Genomic DNA, 22,953 nt, shown 5'->3' on the forward strand with positions numbered 1-22,953 from the left:
CCTGGGTTCCTGGGTGTGGGAACCAAGGGTTGATGAGAGACCCAGAGCTCTGACTCACTCCCCTATGCCTGTGGGGGTTTGCTGAGGTAACCTGGGTAGCTAAGGTTGGAGATGGGGCAAGTCAAGGTGCCAGGGATGAGGGCATCAGCCGTGGGTTGCGGAGGCAACTGTCTGGGTGGAGTCGAGGTTATCTGGGCCCACTCCCAGCCCTCAGCTTGCAGGCTGGCTGGCCTATCCTAAACTAGACTTAAATCAGCCCCATCCCACCGCTCTGGGGAGGGGAGGAGCTTGGTCTTCAGCCGGCTGGAGGAAGGTAAGCCACACCTTTCCCAAGGACTGGGAGTTCCTTGAGAGCAAGGACTGTGTCCCATTCTTTCTGTAATCCTTGCTCCTTATTGCACCGGGCACAGGGCAGTACATGAGCATGTGTGCCTATGTATGTCTCCTGCTTGTTGTGTTCTCCACCCCTTGGGGAGGGACCTCAGCCACGGGATCGTCCTTTCCTTCACAATGACTACTTTTCTGTCCTATGGCTTCAGGAAGAAGAGGGTTTACACTTTCAGCTAACAGAGCAGTTGGTCCACACAGCACCTGTTTTCCAGGCCTCCACTCACTAGGCAGCCTCCCACGCCAGCCCACACACTGCTCAGCCACAGGGCAGGTAGGCAAGGCTGGGCAGGGGGTCTAGGCCCTAGGGGCAACCAGGTCCAGAAAACTAGTCCGGTAAGAAAGTAGGTCGGCTAGGGGCCAGGGGGTGTGATACAGGAGCTGGGCCTGGGGCCCCAGGGGCTCAGAGCCCCAGTTTCTGCCCTCCCAGAGTGCTTTCAGGGCCACAGAGAAAAGTGCTGCCTTCTGGTGGAAGGTTTCGGGCACCAGCAGCCAGGAAGGTGGGAGTGGGGAGAAGAGGAGGAAGCTACAGTGACCTCTAAGGCTAGGCGGGGGTGTTCAGGGCCACTGGAGTCTCTAACCCCAAAGTACAATGGGCTTTTCAAACAAGCAAGAGTGGTGTGTGGTGGTGACCAAAACCGGCCTTCTGCTCACTGTGTAAACTGCCTTTCTTTAAATCAAATAGTTGAGGCTACAGGAATGTGAATACCTCGTCCTTCCAAGCACATGGAGCAGCTTGCTCTTTTGTTCTCTTGCCCTGGCTTTGTCCAAGTGGAGGCACTGGTTAGAGTTAGAGGCAGGCTCTGAGCCTGCCTGCGGTAAGAGGGCCACTGCGGTCACCCTTTCAGGTGCCCCGGTTTTGATGGGGTCTCCCAGCAGCAAGATCCACAGGATCAGCCCAAGCCCCCAGTGGAAAAGCAAGCACATGGCCTCTTTCCTGGGTGCTATAGCAAGCTCCAGCAGGCCCGGGGAAGTTGCCTTGGGACTAGGGAAAATGAAATAAAGCTCCCACGTGGCAGGCCAGAGTCCTGTTCTCATCCTGCCAAAGAAACACAGCAAGCAAGCATCAAGCCCTGCTGAGGAGTCAGGACTCCTGGCTTCCAGGTGGCCATGTTTTCTCATCTCCCCTACCTACCTAGTACTGTCTTCCCTGTGATGGGAGAGATATAATCATGTCCCCACCCTCCTGTCTGGGACTGCCACAGAGATAAAAGAGATCATCTACAGGAGGTATTTTAGGCTCCTAGGGGAGAAGCACTAAACTAACACAAGGTGTTATTAAAGTGAAGTGTTTGTAGATTGCAGATGAAAGGCAGCAGGTAAATTAAGAGCCTAAACGGCATCCTCCCCAAGGGAAAGGGTGAACTGGCCATTAGGCCAATGGTGGAAGCTCCAGAGAAAGGAATACAACCTCATTCCCACTAGCCCCATCCTGCGGGCTCTGTCGATTCTCTAGAGCTGTAGCAACAAGCTGCCAGGCAGTTAGTCTCCCATTTGGGGATGACTGGAGAGAGGCAGCTGTGAATAAGGCCCTCCCTGTTCCGTGTGTCTTGAATCTAAGGACTTTTTTGAGATTAAATATAGTCTCATCCACTGTGATGTCTCGCCGCCTCCCTCCCTCTCTCTCCGTGAAGCCCTTCCCAGGGAACAGATGTGCTATGCAGCTTTTTATATCAACCCAGGTCTCTAAGCTGGTCCTACCTAACTGCTTTAACAAAGCAGGGGCGCGTTTACAAAGGAGGATCCTGCCCTTGCCTGGTAAGCCTGTGCGTCTAAGACTCAAAGCTTTCACTTTTCCCTTGAGCTTTTACGAAAGCTATTCCTGCCTTCCCCTACCTCCTCAAAGGCTCTCGTTGCTACACGGACAACCTTATATATAGCAGAACAAGCAGAGGTGAAGATGGTTCCAGGGAGAACTGTCACAGATAGGGTTCAAGCCCCGGGCAGAAGACTGAGGAAGAGTCCTGGCCTCCCTCAGAGATGCTTTATTACATGGTTTCATCAGTCACTGGTGATGAATCCTATGCCCAAATGAGAAAAGAGAACGTTGCACTATGTGGCAGATGGTTCCCCTTTGAGTAATGCAGTCAGACAGGGTGGGCGATGCATGCGTGCTGGGCGTCCCTGCCTGTGGGCAGGCTCTGATATTGCACCTGAGGCAATGGAAGCCTGGTGGAGGGGACAAGGGCATGTTCAGGCATCAGTGACCTCCATGTTCTGCAGCTGGCTTTCCAGGGCAACATCTCTCGCTGCCCCTTTCTTCTTGCTGCCCTCATGCTGCTTCTTTTGCTTCTTCGAGGGCTCCTGGTCGATAGGCGCAGCCTTCACAAAGGGGATCAGTTCTTGGAGACCTGAAAGGGAAGAGTCAACCAGATAACCTGTCATTCCTCAAGGGTCAAAGCCCAGGGACCTCTGGGGAAAGTTCCACAAGACAACGGTAGGCACTGCTTTCCTCTGTTCCTTTCTTTTCGCAGCCTGAATTTTAGCTGCATTTAAATAGACTAACATACCTGTACTGGCTACTTTTCAACCTTGCCCCTTGCAGTGCCTGGCACCAGAGGACAAGGCAGAGTTTTGGGGCCTGTGAATCAATAAGAAAACTTGGTGCAAGAGTGGGAAGATGCACAAGAGGAGGAAGGCAGGGAGCCTCACCTGGCGGCATGAATTCCTTCAATTTCTCAGGCACGAGGATGCCCTTCTCTGTCTGGTAGTTCTCCAGGATGGCACAGATGGTGCGGGTTGTGGCGCACATGGTGGCATTGAGCATGTGGACAAACTCCACCTGCGAGGAGATGGTCCCCAGACAGAGCAGTTATACTCAAGCCCTTGCTGGCCCTCTGAGGGAAGAACAGTCTACCCAATGGCCTCCTTCTTTCAACCCCTTTCAAGCCCCTGACCTGGAAAAGATGAGGGCCTGAAAACTGGGTTTGGAAAGATAAGCCTACAACCCAGACCTTCTTGCACAAGAAGGAAAACCTTGCCTCCACCTTGTTCTGTGTAGACAAATGGGGATATCTCTTTATCTGGAGTTACGGAGAACAAAACCAAGAGGAGGAAAAAAATAGAATTATCTTGTAGAACAGAGCTAGATTCAGGTTTCCATCTAGAAGGACTCAGTCCTGGATTCAGTAAAAGTCATTTTCAGATTCCTTCTCTGGCCTAGCGTGAGCAGCTCAGGTTTCCCCATGATGCTGGGACATGATGTCCTCCAAAGGCCAAAATAAGGTGGCTCCACTCTGCGCTAAAAGGCCCCACTGCCTGCCTCCTCAGGGACCATCTAACCTTGTCCATCATCTTCTTGGTCTGCCCATATCGGATTCGGAGCCGGCGAGCCTGATAGTCTGTGCAGTTAGAACAGGAGACTAACTCACGGAAGGCGCCCGAGCCCGGAAACCAGGCCTCCAGGTCAAGCTTCTTACTGGCAGCATGATTCAAAGAACCTGTAAGGAAAAACCCCTAGAATTCATGAAGGAGGGATGCTATTTCAGAAGGCTAACCTTTAGCAAGCCCGAAGAATTCTTTAATTCACATCCTATCCCCAGAAGAAAAATCATGCCCAGATATTCTTAGCACCAAAAGCTCCCAAGGGAGAAGAGTGTGATATTTTAATTAACGTGGGCAATTAACTGGATTGTGGGCTATTTCTTTGTGGGGCAGCCCCACTGGTCCGGGTGATGTCTGTGGGATGCGGGAGAGGGAGGTGGATACCTGAGACGATATTCACGATGTGGTAAGGGATCCCCAGAGACTGGTAGAACTCCTCCGCGGTGGTGATCATCTCCTCAAACATCTCCCAGGACTTGTTGTCGTGTGGCGAGGAGTAGACAAACTGCTCTATCTGCAAGGACAGACCCGAGGAGACGGGGACGACGGAGTGGGGTGAATAAACTGAACACTGAGGTGGGAGCTATCCTTGCAACAAAGACCTATTCCTACTCCACTGGGAGTCAGGCGGGGCTGGGGCCCCCGGTGAGCAACAGGGGCTGCACGGGGCTGGCTGGGGCTGCAGCAAGAACCCCTTGCTGGTGCTGGTGTAGACAGCGCCCCACAAATGTGCCGGGTACTGTTCTAAGTACTTTCCATGTGATAACTGGTTTCATCTTCCCAGTAGCCTAACGAGGCAGGTCCTACTACTACCCCCTTTTACAGAGGAGGGTGCAGCACAGAGAGTTTAAGCAACTAGTTCCAGGTTACACAGCATTAAGTGGTGGGGTGTGCCTTTGGACTCAGGCCAGCTGGTTCCTGAGTCTGTCCTCCAGCCCCGCCACTATGCGATTCTCAGCCTCTTCCCTACACACACACAGATGGGGGCAAAGAGAGAAAAGACAGGGGCTGGGGTGGGGCTGAACAACACAGGTTTTGTTTCTCCACTAACCACCCTGGAGAGACAGACAGAAGAGTCCCATTCCTCGCCCTGACCTGTCTACTCACCTTCTCAAACTGATGGACTCTAAAGATGCCACGGGTGTCACGGCCATGGGAGCCCACCTCCTGGCGAAAGCAGGTGGACAGGCCGGCATACTTGATTGGCAAGTCCTCTGGCCGAAGCCACTCGTCCCGGTGGAGAGCAGCAATGGGTTGTTCAGAGGTAGCAATCAGATATTTCTCCTCATAGGAGTTATCATCAGACTTTTCACTGCCTTTGCCAATCACCTGTGGGAGGAGGGTAATGTTTACTAGTTAAGACTGAGGGAGGAGAACCTCATTTCGAGCAAGAAGCCACATAGAAGATCTGAGTGAAGGGAGGATGAATTTTCTTCAATCTCTGCCCGAGAGAGAGCAGGAGATGCTAAAAAGATAAGGGAGTGAATGGGTCAGTCCAAAATGGGGTCCCTGAAATCAAGTAATGCAAAAAGGAGATAAAGTATTCTGATATTATGTTCTTCTCTTGGGTGCAACATGTGACATGTGAAATCTCAGTTCCCCAACCAGGGATCATACCCATGCCCCCCTGCAGTGGAAGCATTCAGGCCTAATCAATGGACCACCAGGGAATTCCCTTTGATACTGTTTTTACTTTACCTAATAAATGAAACACTTATAAACTATGTATAATGGCCAATGATGGCAGGTATGCAATAAAACCTGAGCTGGTAGCAATATGAATTAATCCACTTGAGAAATGTTTGTGAGGCATTTAGTAAGAGCCAAATTCTTTTTGCCAATGTTGGGCAAAAGGAGATAGGCTCTGCTGTCTTGATACTTGTGGGTTAATCTAGGGTTATAATCCTTGAAGAATCACTTTGGTACTTAGCTGAAGAAAGTAATGCAAAAGAGGAAAAAAAGCTATACAGAACAAAGTTCACTGTAACTTACTGATAGCAAAAAAAAGGAAGCCCCATAAATATGCATTTCCTACTCCAGGGGATCTTTCCAACCCAAGGATTGAACCCTTGTCCCCTGTATTGGCAGGAGGGTTCTTTACCACTGAGCCACCAGGGAAGCCCAGAAGCCCCCTAAATATTCAACAGGGAAGAGTTGGGTAGCCTATATCCATGCCATGTAATATTATATAACCATTAAGAAGTGATGGTTATGAAGACCATGCAGTTACACTGAAAAACGCTTCTGATAAATGTAAAATAAAAAGACAATCTATACAGTGTGATTAGAAATATGAGAAAATAATATATGTATGAAAAAAGGCACTGAAAGAATATTAAAAATGACAACTGTATTAGGTAATAAGAAAGAAGACGATTTCCCACCACCACTTACAAATTTTGTCATGTGGTATTTAATTAAAATATTTTTTAAAAAAAGAGGAGAGAAAAAAAAAAAAAGAGGAGAGCAAACTTCTTCTGGGCCAGCATTTGGAAATCTGGGAGACTACCTTGCTAACTAACAGTGGGAACTTAACCCCGTGTGAGGCTGTTCATAGACAACATAAAAACAATAGAGCTTGTGGTCTCATGTGGTACAGCCAGTAGCCACATATGGCTATTTTTTTTTTTTTTTCACATATGGCTATTTTAATTAAAAACTAATTCCTGGGTTTGCATGAACCCCATTTCAAGTGTTCAGCGGCCACTCATGGCTGGTAGCTGCCGCATGGATAGGACAGAAACAGAGAACATTTCTACAATTACAGGGAGTTCAGCTGGACAGCACCGCTCTAGAGAATTAATAAACTGAGGTGATGGGATAAGAAGTGCCAGCCCCAATTCCTCTATATGGAGATCTGTGAGTCTCCCTGCCTATGGATCCAAGAAGCATCTGGATAAGAGACAGAGAATGCAGGGAACACAGGGAGCACCTGCTGCCTAATGTTTCTCATAATCCTTCATATAAGCTTCTCACTGGTGTTACCTGCAGGGCATCTACTTCTGAAATTCTGTCAGTGATCACTCATCCAATCTTGGGGGTTGAGAAGAAAGGAAAAAAAAAAAAAGATAAAAAGAGGTCCCATTTGATAATACACATGTTCCTCTCATTAAAAGGAAGAAGAAGAGGGCCCCAGGGTTGTATTAATGTTTGGAGAGAGTATTTTGTTTCCCACTGCATCTTGAAAGAAAACATAACTTTGAACTCACCAACAGGACCTAGTGGGAAGAAGGTTCTGAGTAGTAAACTTATCTCTCTAAATAGATAAATCAGATGAGGCCAGGAGCACCTGTCTAACTACCTCCTACATGGATTTAAGAAGGAATAGCCAATAGGAACACAGTCCCTCTCCCAACCCTCCACCCCTGATGGACCGGTGCTGAAGGAGAGGGACAAGTGAAAAGTAAACTCAGCTGTGACGGGCAGCCGTCAGTAGAGACACCAGCAATTCTGAGTGCTGGGCACAGACAGGGGAGCGGTGGCGGACGTTAAAGCTGACTGACTCAGAATGACCTTCTGTACCTCAACTCAAATCCTCTGGCTCACCCTGAGATGCCTCATGGTTGAGAAAGAGCCATAAACTGGAAGTTACATCCATCCAAAGGAAAGTATATCTCCTCCGTGGAAGCTTCCTGTCTGGGGTCAGGAGTGGGAAGATCAGCCACTTGGGCAATTTCCTTCTGTCCAAGGTTAATAATAATCTACGAGCTTCTTTTCTAAGCTCACGGTGCTAAAGATCAATTTCAGTGCATTACATAAACCATGTAGGGAAAGAAAAAATAGACTTTACATCTGGACTGTCCAAATGGTAGCCACTAGTCACACGTGATCATTTACATTAAAATTTTACTTCCTCAGTTGCACTAGCCACCAAAGTGCTCAACAGCCACTACATATAACATTTCCGTCCTCCAAGGAAGTCTTGCTGGGGAGCACTGCTGTGTCTTCGAAATTAAACTTCTTACCTTAAGGAGATTCTGGTACACTGCCACAGGCTACTCACCTTATAAAGTTCTTCATCAAACTGGCTGAGCTGTGCCACTTCCTGCATGACCTCCTTCCTCATGAAGAAGGGGGTATAAATGGGAGTGTAGCCCCGACTTCCCAAGGTCCGAAGGGCAAACTGGATGAGTGCTTGTTCCAGGAATACCAGGACCCCCTAAGGGAGCAGAGACACAGCACTGTGTGACTGGGTTCTGCCACCATCATGTTCATCTGCTAGTGTTTACACCCAGAGGCAACTGGGGGCACACGGGAGGCCGCAAAGACTGCAGATCCAACAACTGACTCAAGAGACTCTTTCTTGACACCAGAGCTCAGCATATCATCTGAAAAGCATTCCCTCTAAGATACAAATAAAGGAAAAGGATTATGCACCCAAGGTACATGGGAGAGTGAAGTCTTAAAACATTGGACTTATTTGCAAATGCAAAACAAACCTATATGGACAGTATTTTCGAAATGACTTTACCATGTCCTTTTTGGAAGGCTTTCCTGAAGGAATCTTCCCTCTGTCCCAGCTGATCTGGGTTTGCTGCTTCTGCCCATCCATTCCCACAGCACCCTGGGCTTCTCACACCACAGCACTTATGCTACTTGTCTGACTGTCCAATTACACTGAGCTCCTTAAAGGCAGAGACTGTTCTAAGTCAGTCAACAAAACATATTCATTATGGAGGATCACTTAGTGGCTTTTGTCCCAGGGAATCCTGATAAGCACTTTCCTGCTTTAGAAAGAGAATTGCATCTAATTGCCAGTAAGTTTATGATAGAAAGGCAGATGTTTGGCCTCTTTAAGTGGGTTATGTTTTCTGCAGTTCTTTCTTTATAATCGACCTCATTGGTTATAACCAATCTTTATAACCAACCTCACTCTTACCTTCAGGAAGTACCCTCGACTGCCAGCCACCACGGCCCCCTTTTCGCCTTCAAAGCCATCTACCATCACCACCAGGTCCACGTGAGAGTACTTCTTCCTGACAGTACAATCACCCCAAATCCTCTCTACTTTGTTGTCGGCATCCTAAGGAAATAAGACCAGGAGAGAGAGATGCATGAGCTCTTAAGTCTACAGCCTCCATTTTTCCAAACCCTGATCTCCAAGAACAACCCAGGGCTCTGTGATGTCTCCGCTTAACTCAGACACTAGGTTTTGGCCCCTGTGTACTGGCACTAGAGAAGGGAATTTGCTACAGAATTTGTCTTCAACAGAAAAATAATAATTTATAAATTCCTAGAAGCAATTCTAGCCATGGAACTGAAATCATGATTTTCCAAAAGATCTGTAGTATTCTCTTTTTTTCCAACCCTTTTCAAATGACTCCTGGAAAATCCTATACAGGGAAAACCCTCTCCTGGACAATCCTCATTGCCTGGGGTACAGAGGAGAATGTAGAGTTCTTTTTTCCTAGGCTCTCCCTCGGTCCTGGGGCCACAGGAGGGCGGGCTCCGGGCTCTGACCTCCTGAGTCTGCCACCCCAGCCCTCAATGAGTTGAATGTTCGGTTCTCCAGGGAATGAATGAAAGAGGCACAGATGGGCCCTGCCCCGGCTGGGGTGTCAGGGAACAAAGGCTGGGCTCTGAGCCGCTTTGTGCTGGGGAAGCTCCCACTCAGCAGGAAACTTTTATCATGCAGATTTCCCTCAACCTGCGGCTTCCCAGCAGGGTGTGGGTGAGGGGTGAGGTTGATTCTGCAGATCCCTCCCACTAGGCAAGCTGCTACCAGGGGCAACACGCAGTGGATGGGGCAGCAGCCCGATTTAGGAGCGGTTTCCGTGCCAGGCGTCTCCACCTACCTGCTGTCCTTGCTATTTCCCAATCAGGCGGGGATCTGACTCTTTCACAGTTCTCAATTGGTGGGCAGGGCAAACACACAAAGAGCCTGCTTTTCTTAGACCGCGAGTGCCAGCTTTCGCTGCCCGCCTCCCACCCCGCCCCTTTCCCAGCGGAGAGGGGCGCGCACGGCAGCCGCCAGCTGTGGCGCCGACACCTACCTCGTCATTGCTGATGGGCACGGACGGGTGCAAGAGGTTCCCGATCTCGCGAAGGTTCTCAAACCGCTCAGCTTCCAGCTTCATCCGCTCGGCGTCACACTTCAGGATGGCTTCGTCGATGAGAAGCCGGACTTTTTTGATCTGAGAGACTTTCAGGTTCTGTAAGTGAACAAGGCCAAGCCCGCCCCAGACCACGGTAAGTCACGGACCGGGTAGGGAACAAATTCTGTTGCCTCAACCCTGTTATGCTCTAGTGACAACTCTTGCAATAGCATTTTCAAAATTGTGACTGGAGGCTTTCAAAGAACTGAGAGTCATTTCACACCGGGATATATATAGTCTTGCCTGACAAATCCACTGGCATTTTCTTTCAGGGTGCCTAAGGCAGAGATGGATAAATTCCAGCCACTCCTCTTATTCCCATGTATCTCAGGAGCATTAATACCATAACTCTTTAAGAGCTCTTTCCCTTAACTTGTACTTTCCTTTTTCTTTCTTTAAATTTTATTATTTTTAATTGGAGGATAACTACTTTACATCATTGTGTTCGTTTCTGCCACACAACAAGAGGCAGCCATGCATTTTCTGAGGGCACCTCTCAGTGTCCTGATTAAACCAACATACTACACATTTAACTGCTCTCTAGAAAAAGTGCAAATTTATTAGGAGCAAGAGAACTTGGCTTAAACTTATTTTGTGCTCCTTACTGCAGGGGTTTCCAAGTGTACTCTGATTTCTTGGGGAGACCCTTAGCAGGTAGGGCAGGTCAGGAATAGCACCCCCAAGTGAGCCCTTTAAGCACAGCAACTTTGCTTTTTTGTGTTTATGCTCTTGTCACGCTTCTGTGTTGCAGGTTTTGTGTTCAGTGACTAAAAACCTTGAAAATTACTGCTTTAGGCCCAATGTAGTGAACATTTACTGAATTACAATAAATTGAAAAATTCCTGACCCTGTAGAAATGGAGTTATATAAATCAAACATAATTCAGCTCCTGTTTTCTTCTCTTTCTACTCTTTTTTTTTGTCTTCCTAATCTTCACTTTTCCACTCCACCTATCTCATCGCTAATACTCAAGTATCAAGATTAACAAGGTAGATGAGGCCACATCCCAGCTGCAGAAATTCAAGAATGCAGCAATGCTGGATGAAGTATAGTGTCAGGACTTGCTCGTCCAGGAACAAAGTTAAGATAAAAGAACACAATCCCAGTCCAGAAAAGGACAATAACTTACAGTTAAAGTGTCTGCAGTGAGGTCATCGAGATTTAATACATCTTCTGGAATGGATTCATCATTTCCCACTGGCTCTTTTTTCTATAGGAAAGGAAAAAAATTAATTTGAACATTTCTGACATAGTTTTATAAGTGCACACCACATTAATGCATCATATAAACTAATCACAGAATTCTACATAACCTAGAATCTCTAAAAGAGGCAAAAGATGGGAGAAACATCAGTAAATTTGAAGTAAGAAGTCAAGATTTCAAGTCCTCATCCTGCCACTTCCTAGCTTTCTGATCCTGGACAGATGGATTAACCCATCGGGGTCACAGTGTTGACAGTATCAGGAACTCGAGAAGAAAAATGTCTGACATGGACACACAGTGTTATGGTCCCAAGATCATGTGAAAATGCTCAGTGCTGGTCAGGGGCCAGCGGTGGGCAGATGCCTATGTATCAATTTATGAATCCCCGTCTACCTGCTAAGAACAAACCCAGCCCTTAGGCCTGAGGCTCAGGATAAAAATGGATGGGATGATGAAGTATGAAGAAGCCAAAGAAACACAATTTTTGAGGAAAAAAGCCACAGAATTCAAAACTAAGTTTAGAGCAACCAATGTGCCTTAGCAAAATGGTAAGGGTGTACCCATGACTAGATTTTTTTCCCTTCTGATTTCTCTCCTCACCCTTCTTCACAATATTCTACCAGATCATCATTTTTAAACTTTGCCCAGAGCTAAGTAGAAGATAATTTGAAGAATCAAATTCTTCCTAAATTAAATAGAGATAAAGAATATTATCAAAGTCCATTATAACAAGACCTGTAAGACCTCAGGAAAACACATGTAAAAATAAGTTGAGAAGAATTAGGGTCTGCTTTGTAAGTATAAATAAAATAATACATAGAAATCATGTTTTTCTAAAGATTTAGGCTTCCGTGGTGGCTTAGACAGTAAAGAATACAGGAGACTCAGGTTTGATTTCTGGGTCAGAAATATCCCCTGGAGAAGTGAATGGCAACCCACTCTAGTATTCTTGCCTGGAGAATTACAAGCACAAGGAGCCTGATGGGTTATGGTTTGAGTTAGGCTCCGGGAGTTGGTGATGGACAGGGAAGCATGGTGTGCTGCAGTCCATGGGGTTGCAAAGAGTCAGACACGACTGAGCGACTGAACTGAATTGAGCAGTTTTCACTTTTCACTTTCATTAGACATTCCATACAAGTCAGGATTCGATCAAAACCCAACTCACACCCTTCAGTGATTCAAGAAAAATCATCTTTAAATTTGTAAAGTCTGACAGTATCAGAAGGAGTCTTGATAAGAACAAGCATAGACTACCAAAGTAGAAAAAAAATGGCCTAAACCTCAAGATGTTCAAGATGTTCCATTTGGTAGCTAAGATAGCTGAGGCCCTCTTGCTCTCTGATAATCCCTCAGGGCAGCAAATTCAAGTTCTGAGTTCAAGTTCTGGCTCTGCAACTAACTTACGGCATGATTTTAGGCAAGCTCCTTAATTTCCTAAGCCTATTTAGGAAGGGTATTTCCTACTTAGGAAATACCTACCCTTTCAATACCTTAGGTAGGGACTTCCTACCCTTCCAACAGGGCTAACAAATGTACTACCTATACTCCAGGTTTACAGCAAAGATCAAAACCAAAATGAGATGTATGTGAAAGGATTCTGACTGCTTTCAGGTGCTTTACAAACTAAAGCACCGCTGGTACTGTTTCAATGGACAGCGAGAGAGAACACTCCTTGTAGGACCAGCAGCTAGGGATCTAAGAATGCTAATGCAAATGAAAATACTCCCATCTTCTTGCTAAGAAAAATACTTGGTTGGCACTATCTGTATATATGCCCCCAAAAATATTTAGGCAAAAGTATATATGCAAATTAACATCATTACAGTGTCCCTGACATGCAACTGATTTAGTGTCAAGGCTTTCAGCACAGGAAGAAAACTGTACCATTATCATCCATGTCAATTTCTATAGCCTGTCATATGCTGAAAGTGTAACAAAACAGTATTAAAGAGAAGGATGCAGAATATCATGAAGGATAAGGTGTCGGAATCCAAGGGAATCTTTTTGTTATGATCTTTCCTGGTTCAGGTTCCTAAATTTCACAGTTTTTTGGTTTATTTTCGAGGTTTACAACTTAAAAACAAGATAGACTATGGCTTACATTTAACATGTTTTTTGAAAAATGACTAAAGAGCTAACAGGGTATTTTTGAAGAAAGATTAAAAACATGAACCGATCTGGTTGCCAAAACAAAGTTGAGCTGAAATTTAACATTCTTCAGTACAGGAAGAATTTTTTCTTGGATGAAGGCCAGTAACTACTTGCCAACCACTGCTACTCTCAATTGCTAAATAACTACCACAGTCTAGGCATTGTGCCAGGTTTTCTGTATTAAAAGGTTTTAGTTCTCACAATTGTATTCTAAAGGTTAGTGTTAGAATTGCCATTTCACAGACAAGAACACTGAGGCTCAGATGTTAACCTGCCTGAAGTCTCATAAATCAAAGTCTAGGATTTGGACTCAACATCAGTGTGTTCTTAATTAAAGAGCTGGGATAAAGAATCTGAAATCTACCACAGGAAAACCTTTCTGGCACTGTAGGTTGAGCTCAAGAAATAACTGGAAGGAATTACTGGTGGAATTCACATTATTAAGAACAGAAGGGACAATGAATGACTTGTGTGGCAAGAATCTTGTTTTACAACACACTGAATATCTATGTCCTCCAAAATTTACATGTTGAAACCCAATCCCTAATGTGACGGTATTTGGAAGTGGGGTCCGTCAGAGGTGATTAGGTCATGGGATCTTTATGAAAGAGACCCCAGAGAGGTCCATTGCTCCTTCTGCCATGAGGACACGGCCAGAAGACTGTCAATAAACCCGGAAGTGAGCCCTCACCAATCTGCTGGTGCCTTAATCTTGGATTTCCAGCCCCCAGAACTGTAAGAAATAAATTTCTGTTGTTTATAAGCCATCCAGTCTGTGGAACTCTGTTACAGCAGCCAGAATGGACTAAAACATACTTGCAGACCAAAGATGGAGTCACTGATTCTTGAAAATGCCTTTTAGTTCCCTTCCTGCCTTCCTCCCTTTCTTTTTAAAATAACTTTCCCTCTTTGAGAAGACAAGGGTGGAATGATCTGAGAGAATATGTATACTATCAAGTGTGAAACACATCGCCAGTCCAGCTTGGATGCATGAGACAAGTGCTCAGGGCTGGTGCACTGGGATGACCCAGAGGGATGGGATGGGGAGGGAGGTGGGAGGGGGGTTCAGGATGGGGAATACATGTAAATCCATGGCTGATTCATGTCAATGTATGGCAAAAACCGCTACAATACTGTAAAGTAATTAGCCTCCAACTAATAAAAATGAATTAAAAAAATAGCAAAATAAATATATATATATATAACAAACAAACAAAAAAAAACTTTCCCTCTTTGGTAAGAAATCCAGTAGCACACAAAATTAAACACTAAGCTAGAAATTATGTATTAACTAAAGAATAAGATTAAATACCCCTGCTCAAGCTCTCCAGTCCCTTACTGAGTTCTCTTACCTTCATTTTCTCTCCAATTGTCTTGCTGCATAGGTTCTTCAGCTTGTTCAAGTTGTCTGCCCGAAATCTGCCTGAAGAATAAAGAACCCAAGAATGTACCAAAGACAGGCACATAATTAAGATACCTCATTCCTAATCCAGAGAAGGCAATGGCAACCCACTCCAGTACTCTTGCCTGGAAAAGTCCATGGACGGAGGAGCCTGGTAGGCTATGGTCCATGGGATCTCGAAGAGTCGGACACGACTGTGCGACTTCACTTTCACTTTTCACTTTCATGCATTAGAAAAGGAAATGGCAACCCACTCCAGTGTCCTTGCCTAGAGAATCCCAGGGACGGGGGAGCCTGGTGGGCTGCCATCTATGGGATCGCACGGAGTCGGACACGACTGAAGCGACTTAGCAGCAGCAGCAGCATTCCTAATCATGGTTCCTTGGGACTGATCTCAGCCCAAGGCCAAACTGCAGGCAGAACTAAATGATGTGCCTCATGAAGTTGTGAAATCTTAGAGCTTTAGAGCCCCAAATATAAACAGCTTATATTGGTGATTACAATAGGATTCCCCAGCATTTGGTGACAGTGAAAAGGCCATTCTGGGACTAAAATTAAGAAGTATCATAACTTGGATGATACCACTGTAAATAAAGTAACAAATCTGAGAAACCTGTAAATTACTTATGTAACTATAACCTGTTCAATTATCTTAAATTCATTTAAGGAAAACCATGTGGTATGCACCAGGATCTAGAAAAAAGGCAGTCAAGTTTCCACTCCCAAACACTTAAGATTCTATATCTCTATGCCAGAAATGGTTAACTTCCTTTGCTTTGATTCAATGCTCATCTGGCAGCCTTGAGAAGAATTCAATTTCTTACATTTTGTTTTCTTTTGTGCATTAATCAGCCTGCATAGGTACTCTGGCCCAAATTAACATCATGGTATTGCAATTCATCAGTCTAACTCTGATTAGCAGAAGTTGGACCTCCTGAATCTAAGCTTTAGCAGCAATATGTCTTTAGCTCTGGACAGGTAAAATGATGACCAGAGATGAGATCATGAACTTAAGTTGAAGACAGTAGGGAAAACCACTAGACCATTCAGGTATGACCTAAATCAAACCCCTTATGATTATACAGTGAAAGTGACAAATAGATTCAAGGGATTCGATCTGATAGACAGAGTGCCTGAAGAACTATGGACGGAGGTTTGTGACATTGTACAGGAGGCAGTGATCAAGATCATCCCCAAGAAAAAGAAATGCAAAAAGGCAAAATGGCTGATTGAGGAGGCCTTACAAATAGCTGAGACAAGAAGAGAAGTGAAAGGGAAAGGAGAAAAGGAAAGATATATCCATCTGAATGCAGAGTTCCAACAATAGCAAAGAAGAGATAAGAAAGCCTTCCTAAGTGAACAATGCAAAGAAATAGAGGAAAACAATAGAATGGGAAAGACTGGAGATCTCTTCAAGAAAACTAGAGATATCAAGGGAAGATTTCTTGCAAAGATGGGCACAATAAAGGACAGAAAGGGTATGGACCTAACAGAAGTAGAAGATATTAAGAGGTGGCAAGAATACACAGAAGAACTATACAAAAAAGATCTTCATGACCCAGAAAACCACAATGGTGTGATCACTCACCTAGAGCCAAACATGTTGGAGTGCAAAGTCAAGTGGGCCTTAGTAGTATACATCACTATGTAGCATAACGTAGTATGTATCACTATGAACAAACTGATGGTGATGGAATTCTAGCTGAGCTATTTCAAATCCTAAAAGATGCTGCTGCTAAAGTGCTGCATTCAATATGCCAGCAAATATGGAAAACTTAGCAGTGGCCACAGGACTGGAAAAGATCCGTTTTCATTCCAATCCCAAAGATGGGCGATGCCAAAGAACATTTAAACTACTATACAAACTGCACTCATCTCACATGCTAACAAAGTAATGCTCAAAATTCTCCAAGCCAGGCTGCAACAGTATGTGAACCAAGAGCTCCCAGATGGTCAAGCTGGATTTAGAAAAGGCAGAGGAACTAGAGATCAAATTACCAACAACCGTTGAATCATCAAAAAAGCAAGAGAGTTCCAGAAAAACATCTACTTCTGCTTTATTGACTATGCCAAAGCCTTTGACTCTGTGGATCACAACAAACTGGAAAATTCTCAAAGAGATGGGAATACCATACCACCTTACCTGCTGCCTGAGAAATCTGTATGCAGGTCAAGAAGCAACAGTTAGAACTGGACACAGAACAACAGACTGGTTCCAAATTGGGAAAGGAGTAAGTCAAGGCTGTATATTGTCACCCTGCTTATTTAACTTACATGCAGAGTACATCATGAGAAACGCTGGGCTGGATGAAGCACAAGTTGGAATCAAGATTTCCAGAAGAAATATCAATAACCTCAGATAGGCAGATGACACTACCCTTATGGCAGAAAGCGAAGAGGAACTAAAGAGCCTCTTGATGAAAGTGAAAGAGGAGAATGAAAAAGCTGGCTTAAAACTCAACATTCAAAAAACAAAGATCATGGCATCTGGTCCCACCACTTCATGGCAAATAGATGGGGAAACAATGGCAACAGTGACAGACTATTTTCTTGGGCTTCAAAATCACCTCAGATGGTGACGACAGCCACGAAGTTAAAAGATGCTTGCCTCTTGGAAGAAAAGCTATGATCAACCTAGACAGTATATTAAAAAGCAGAGACATTACTTTGCTGACAAAGGTCCGTATAGTCAAAGCTATGGTTTTTCCAGTAGTCATGTATGGATGTGAAAGTTGGACCATAAACAAGGCTGAACGCTGAAGAATTGATGCTTTTGAACTGTGTTGGAGAAGACTCTTTAGAGTCCCTTGGACTACAAGAAGATCACACCAGTCAATCTGAAAGGAAATCAATTCTGAATATTCATTAGAAGGACTGATGCTGAAACTGAAGCTCCAATACTTTGGCCACCTGATGCGAAGAGCCAGCTCATTAGAAAAGACCTTGATGATGGGAAAGACTGAAGGCAAGAGAAGGGGACGACAGAGGCTGCAATGGTTGAATGGCATCTCTGATTCAATGGACATGAATTTGAGCAAGCTCCGGGAGATGGTGAAGGACAGGGAAGCCTGGTGTGCTGCAGTCCATGGGGTCGCAAGGAGTCAGACATGACTGAGTGACTGAACAACAAAGAGATGAGACAGCACCTAGATATGGCTATTCTTTTAAAGTTGTGCCAAAGTTTACCTAAACTAAATTTAAACTTAACTTCAGTACAAACTATATAACTACTTTCTCATCCACTTATTCACACTGATTACAGAGATGGAGAACAGATTAAGGGTTGTCAGGGGTTAGACAGGGCAGGGGAAGGGAATGGAATACAGAGGGATGCTAGCAAGGGATCTCTGTGATGATGGAACAGTTGTGTATCTTGAGTGTGTCAGTGGTTATACAGATCTCAGTTCAGTTCAGTCGCTCAGTCGTGTCCAACCCTTTGTGACCCCATGAATCGCAGCACGCCAGGCCTCCCTGTCTGTCACAAACTCCCGGAGTTTACTCAAACTCATGTCCATCGAGTTGGTGATGCCATCCAGCCATCTCATCCTCTGTCATCCGCTTCTCCTCCTGCCCCCAATCCCTCCCAGCATCAGGGTCTTTTCCAGTGAGTCAACTCTTCGCATAATCTACACATACAATAAATTCACACAGAACTACAGGCACACACAAACAAGTACATGTAAAACTGGTGAAATCTGAATAAGCTCTATGGATGGTAGAAATGTCAAGTTCTTGGTTTTGATATTGTATCAGTTACATTAGATGTTAACAATGGGGCAAACAGTGAAGGATTTCTTACACTATTTTTGTAACTTTCTGTAAATCTATATCTACTTATAATTTTTTTTTTAATGATTTAATCCCACCTATTGGCAAGGCCCTGTGCTAAGTGTTGGGAATATAAAAGAAAACACTGTACAAGATGCTGGGAGATAAAAGAAAAATATGACAATTAAAAAACAATAACAATGCAGAATGTTTCAATCAATGAATATAGCATGTTCCTTCATTATCTTTAACCTCTCCTAGAAATGTTCTGTAGTTTTCAGTGTAGGTATCTTGAACGTCATTTATTAAATATACTTGTAGGTATCAGATGCTTTTTAATTGTTACTTGTATATATAAACAGCATTATTCATCCTATATATTGTATACAGTGATCTTGCTAAATTTATTTAATATTAGTAGTTCAAGTTTTCCACAACAAACAAGTCATCTGCAAACAATGACAGATGGCAGTTTTATTTCTGTTCCAATCTTTTCTTTCTTTTTCTTGCCGTATTTCATACTGTTCAGAACCTCTAACATGATGTTGATGAAAAGTGATGACAACAGACATCCTCGTTTTGTTCCCAACCTCACGAGTAAAGTATTCAATACTTCATCATTAAGAATAATGTTAGAAAAAAAAGAATAATGTTAGTTATGGATTTTTAATAAATATCTATTATCAGATTAAGGACGTGCCCTTCTTTTCCTACCTGGCTGCATCTTATCATAAGCAATTAGAATTCCACATTAAAAAATGAACTTTGACCCCTATCTCACATTATATACCAAAATCAATGAGATAAATCTACCTAAATGTGAAATGTAAAGTGATAAAACTTCTAGGGGAAAAAAAGGAAAATCTTTTCAGTACTTTGGGATATGAAAAGATTTGCTAAACAGAACATAAGCAGCACAAATTATAAAAGAAAAAAACCAATAAATTAGACATTATTAAAATCAAGAATCTCTATTCACTAAAAGAAAGTGAAAAGACAAGTCATAGACTGGGAGACAATATCTGCATTGCATGTAATCTACAAGATTTTGTATACAGAATAAAGAATTCCTACACAATAAAGACACTCAAATAAAAACTAGTCAACAGGCTTGAACAGATACCTCCCAGAACAGGCTGTCCAAATGCTGACACGTACTATATGAAAAGGTGCTCAATATTTTTAGTTATCAAGAAAATGTAAATTAAAACCACAAGATACCATTATATATCCACCGGAATGGCTAAAATTAAAAAAAACTGCCAATATCAAGGGCAAGATTGTAGAGCAAATGGAGTTCTTACATGGTGCTTATGGGAGGATCAATTACTTTAACCATTCTGGAAAACCATTAGGTTTATCTACTAAATCTGACCATGTGCCTACCCTACGACCTAGCAATTCCATTCCTAGTTTTAAAAGGCCGTATATAAAAAATAACATAAATGCCACAACAGAAATATCGTATGTGGATCACATGTCCCAGGTGTGGGCCTGAACAAACTGAGACTGGGGTGAAAGGGAAACAGAAAGTTACTCCAGTGATAAGGGCCTGTTTTAAGGCAGTGCAATAGGGTTGAGAAGAAATAACAACTTCAACTGATATTTCCTGCAGTTAGTGGCAGATGATTTCAAGATACATGGAAATTTAGTGACTTTGGAAGTAGTCGAGACAAATGCCTATTATATTCCCAAATGTATCCTCATTATATTACTCTGAAATAAAAGCAGAAATCACAGTTCAAATCCTTGAAGTTAGAAGAGATGTAGTAAACTCCAACATGGTGCTCTGACTCCAAGTCATACTAGCTTTATGTTCTACACAGAGCCCCTGACCTCGGAGGTCTACAGGCAGACATATAGGTATAGTCGTAATGGAGGGCCTTGTGAAGCTTGCTGTGTCCTCAGTCAGGGAACATGATCTGAGTTCTTAATGTGGCTCTGAGTTGCAACTCCTTGTTGCAGTTAATGATAGAAGAACCCTAACTTCTGATCAGAGGTTCAGATGTAAAAGAATCTTGAAACAAGATCCCTCAATGTCCACCTTGAGCAGCCAGAAATGGGAAAAATCATTAACTCCCCTTAGCTATAGAGACTATTGGTTAGGGATGTCAACTAGAAAAGAATCAAATCAATAGGTATGTAGAAAATAAACTACATGAACCACTTTTCATATGGATAGGTGCCCTGAACACAGACTTCAACAAACCTTTGTAAAGTCTTTACTAAGGACCAGGTCCAGTAAGAGGTACTGGGATTATACGTACACATGTGTATATGTATATCTTGTATGTATATGCAGGGGCTTCCCAGGTTACATTAGTGGTAAAGAACCTGCCTGCCGATGCGGGAGACACAAGAGACCCCAGGTGGATCCCTGGGTCAGGGAGATCCCCTGGAGAAGGGCATGGCAACTCACTCCAGTATTCTTGCCTGGAGAATCCCATGAACAGAGGAGTCTGGCGGGCTACAGTTCATGGGGTTCCAAAGGGTCAGACACAACAAAAGCAACTTAGCACACACATATGTCTACGTACATCCTGGGTACTGACACACAGATGATCAAAACACAACCTTGTCCCTGAAGAATCCATCCCCTCACCACATACCCACTCCGCAGGTACAAGACAGAACTTCCAACAGACCTGTACATTATACCCAAGAGATTAGGTAACACATCTGAAGTCATTCAGCAACTGGACAATGGCTAGTAGCAGTGTCAGTCACGTCCAACTCTATGACCCTATGGACTGTAGCCTGCCAGGGTTCTCTGTCCATGGGATTCTCCAGGCAAGAATACTGGAGTGGGTTGCCATTCCCTTCTCCAGAGGATCTTCTGACCCAGGGATCCAACTTGGGTCTCCTGCATTGCAGGCAGATTCTTTACAGTCTGAGCTACAATGGCTAGACTGATATAAAATCTGATACTTCTGACATCTGACTCAGTAAACAGTGTCCAAACTAGTTTTCCCTCCCATTTAATTCAGCTGCAACTCAAAACTTCACATATGGATTCAGGTGGTGGGATTTCACAGTCAAACAAACCACCAGAATCAGCAGACAACCTGAGCTAAACAAATATTCTCCTGGTAACCAATACCCTCATATTACCAACTCTTCCTTTAACTCCTTCCCTACACGGGTGACACTAAAATGTAGGAAAAATTAACTTTCCTAACAGAAATCCACCATATTTTTGGACAGCGAATGCCTATGCAGTGAGCTATCATAAACCTGGCTCTCTAGCTGGTTGCAGACCTATTGCATCAGACAGAATAAATCACGTGTTTGACAGCATCCGGCCAATTAGTGACTACCCCGGCTAGTCTAGGCAGATTGATAGGCAGAGGGTTCTACGGTTTTATTTAGCATCATGAAGGATGCCCGGTCCAGTTCCAGGTTCTAGCCCAAGTCTGCCAATGTCTTTCCCGGAAAACTTCCACAAATCACAATTAAACAGCCTCAATAATTACAATCATTTCCTTGCTTCACCACACCCCTATGCCCATGTCTGATCTACCAAGGAAGATTATTCTCGGTTCTTAAAGGTTTGCCCACAGTTCAGGGGGAGCCCTTCCCCAAGGCTCCGGGATCACTGTTTTTAGCCAGAAGCGGCCTCAGTCCCAAAATGCTTCCAATATGGACGGAGTAAACCTATTGCGCTGTAGATATGACTCAGGTTGAAACCTTTGATTCTATCAAGAGAGAAAGAGATCACTATGACTTCGCTGAAGATGAGAAAAAGACAGAAGGCGACCAAAGACAAGTGTTCGGAAAGGGGAACTCTCCAAACCTCCCGCCCAGGCTTTCTTCTAGCTACCCTTGTCGCCGGAAGACTTGACAGCTCTTCATGCGCCTGCGCCATGCTCCATTCCCAGACTCAGAAGTAGCGCTCGGCTCCCAGCACGCCGGGAAGGGAGGTGGCATAGCCCCGGCGGAGGGGGAAAGAGGGATGATCCAGGTTCCGGATGCGTTTTGAGGGGGACAGAGAGCTTCGGAGCCATCGCAACCTGGGAGGGAGTCTTAACGAAGGGTGGAAGTTCAGGAGATCCGAGAGATGAAGTTGGGGATACGCTCCGGGGATTCTCCGCGCGTCCCGGTACTTACATCGTCGCCACTCGCTGTCTGCCTTCACCAGCTGGTCCACCAGTCCCGGGTCCTTGAAGCGCTTCTCCTGCGACTCTCGGATGAGCGCTGGGTCCCCCCCCTTATCCACCCGAAACAAATCCAGATCCAGCACCATCGTTCCTTCTCCCCGGCCAACACTAAGGGAAGTGAGGTTCGTCCCACAGCAGTCAGCCTGTGACCGCCGCACTGCACCCGCGCGATGATCCGCCCTTCCTGCGCAGGCGCGGCGGGAGCGTGTGGTCCCTCCACCTCTGGACCGGAAGCGGCTCTGTCGGAGGCGGGTCCGCGGATGGGTGGGCGTGGGCTTCCTGGGGTGTGTTCAAGTCTTGCCCACAAGCGGGTTTTACCTGCTCCTGTGCTCTCTTTCCAGCCCTGCTGGCTTGTGTAGGGGCTCTAGTTGTCCCATAGAAGAGAAATGAGTGCCTGTTTCCTCCTCGTATTAAAGGGCATATCTAAGACATGGGCTGTCAGTATAATCACTGGCTTGGAAGCTG

General features: G+C 44.7%; 1 protein-coding gene across 1 annotated transcript; it reads right to left on the reverse strand.

Annotated features, from left to right (window-relative positions):
• Window positions 1-2,356: 2,356 nt before the first annotated feature.
• SARS1 (seryl-tRNA synthetase 1) lies at window positions 2,357-22,688 on the reverse strand. Its single transcript, XM_043877189.1, has 11 exons — window positions 22,439-22,688; window positions 14,514-14,584; window positions 10,936-11,016; window positions 9,705-9,863; window positions 8,591-8,734; window positions 7,715-7,870; window positions 4,819-5,040; window positions 4,096-4,225; window positions 3,670-3,827; window positions 3,040-3,169; window positions 2,357-2,738 (listed from the first exon to the last, which is right to left on the reverse strand). Exons 1-11 carry the CDS (start codon window positions 22,572-22,574, stop codon window positions 2,581-2,583), a joined length of 1,545 nt encoding a protein of 514 aa, XP_043733124.1. The 5' UTR covers window positions 22,575-22,688; the 3' UTR covers window positions 2,357-2,580.
• Window positions 22,689-22,953: the final 265 nt, after the last annotated feature.

Source organism: Cervus elaphus, chromosome 20, assembly GCF_910594005.1.
Source record: "Cervus elaphus chromosome 20, mCerEla1.1, whole genome shotgun sequence".
In the NCBI taxonomy this organism is placed as follows: Eukaryota; Metazoa; Chordata; class Mammalia; order Artiodactyla; family Cervidae; genus Cervus; species Cervus elaphus.

What these genes read in the sequence shown, in the direction of transcription:
- SARS1 (XM_043877189.1), bottom strand. Translation starts at nt 22,574, where the DNA reads ATGGTGCTGGATCTGGATTTGTTTCGGGTGGATAAGGGGGGGGACCCA. An exon ending in AGACAGCGAGTGGCGACGAT is followed by an intron (nt 14,585 to 22,438) that starts GTAAGTACCGGG and finishes TTTATTCTTCAG; the next exon opens with GCAGATTTCGGGCAGACAAC. An exon ending in CCAAGAAGATGATGGACAAG is followed by an intron (nt 3,170 to 3,669) that starts GTTAGATGGTCC and finishes ATCTCCTCGCAG; the next exon opens with GTGGAGTTTGTCCACATGCT.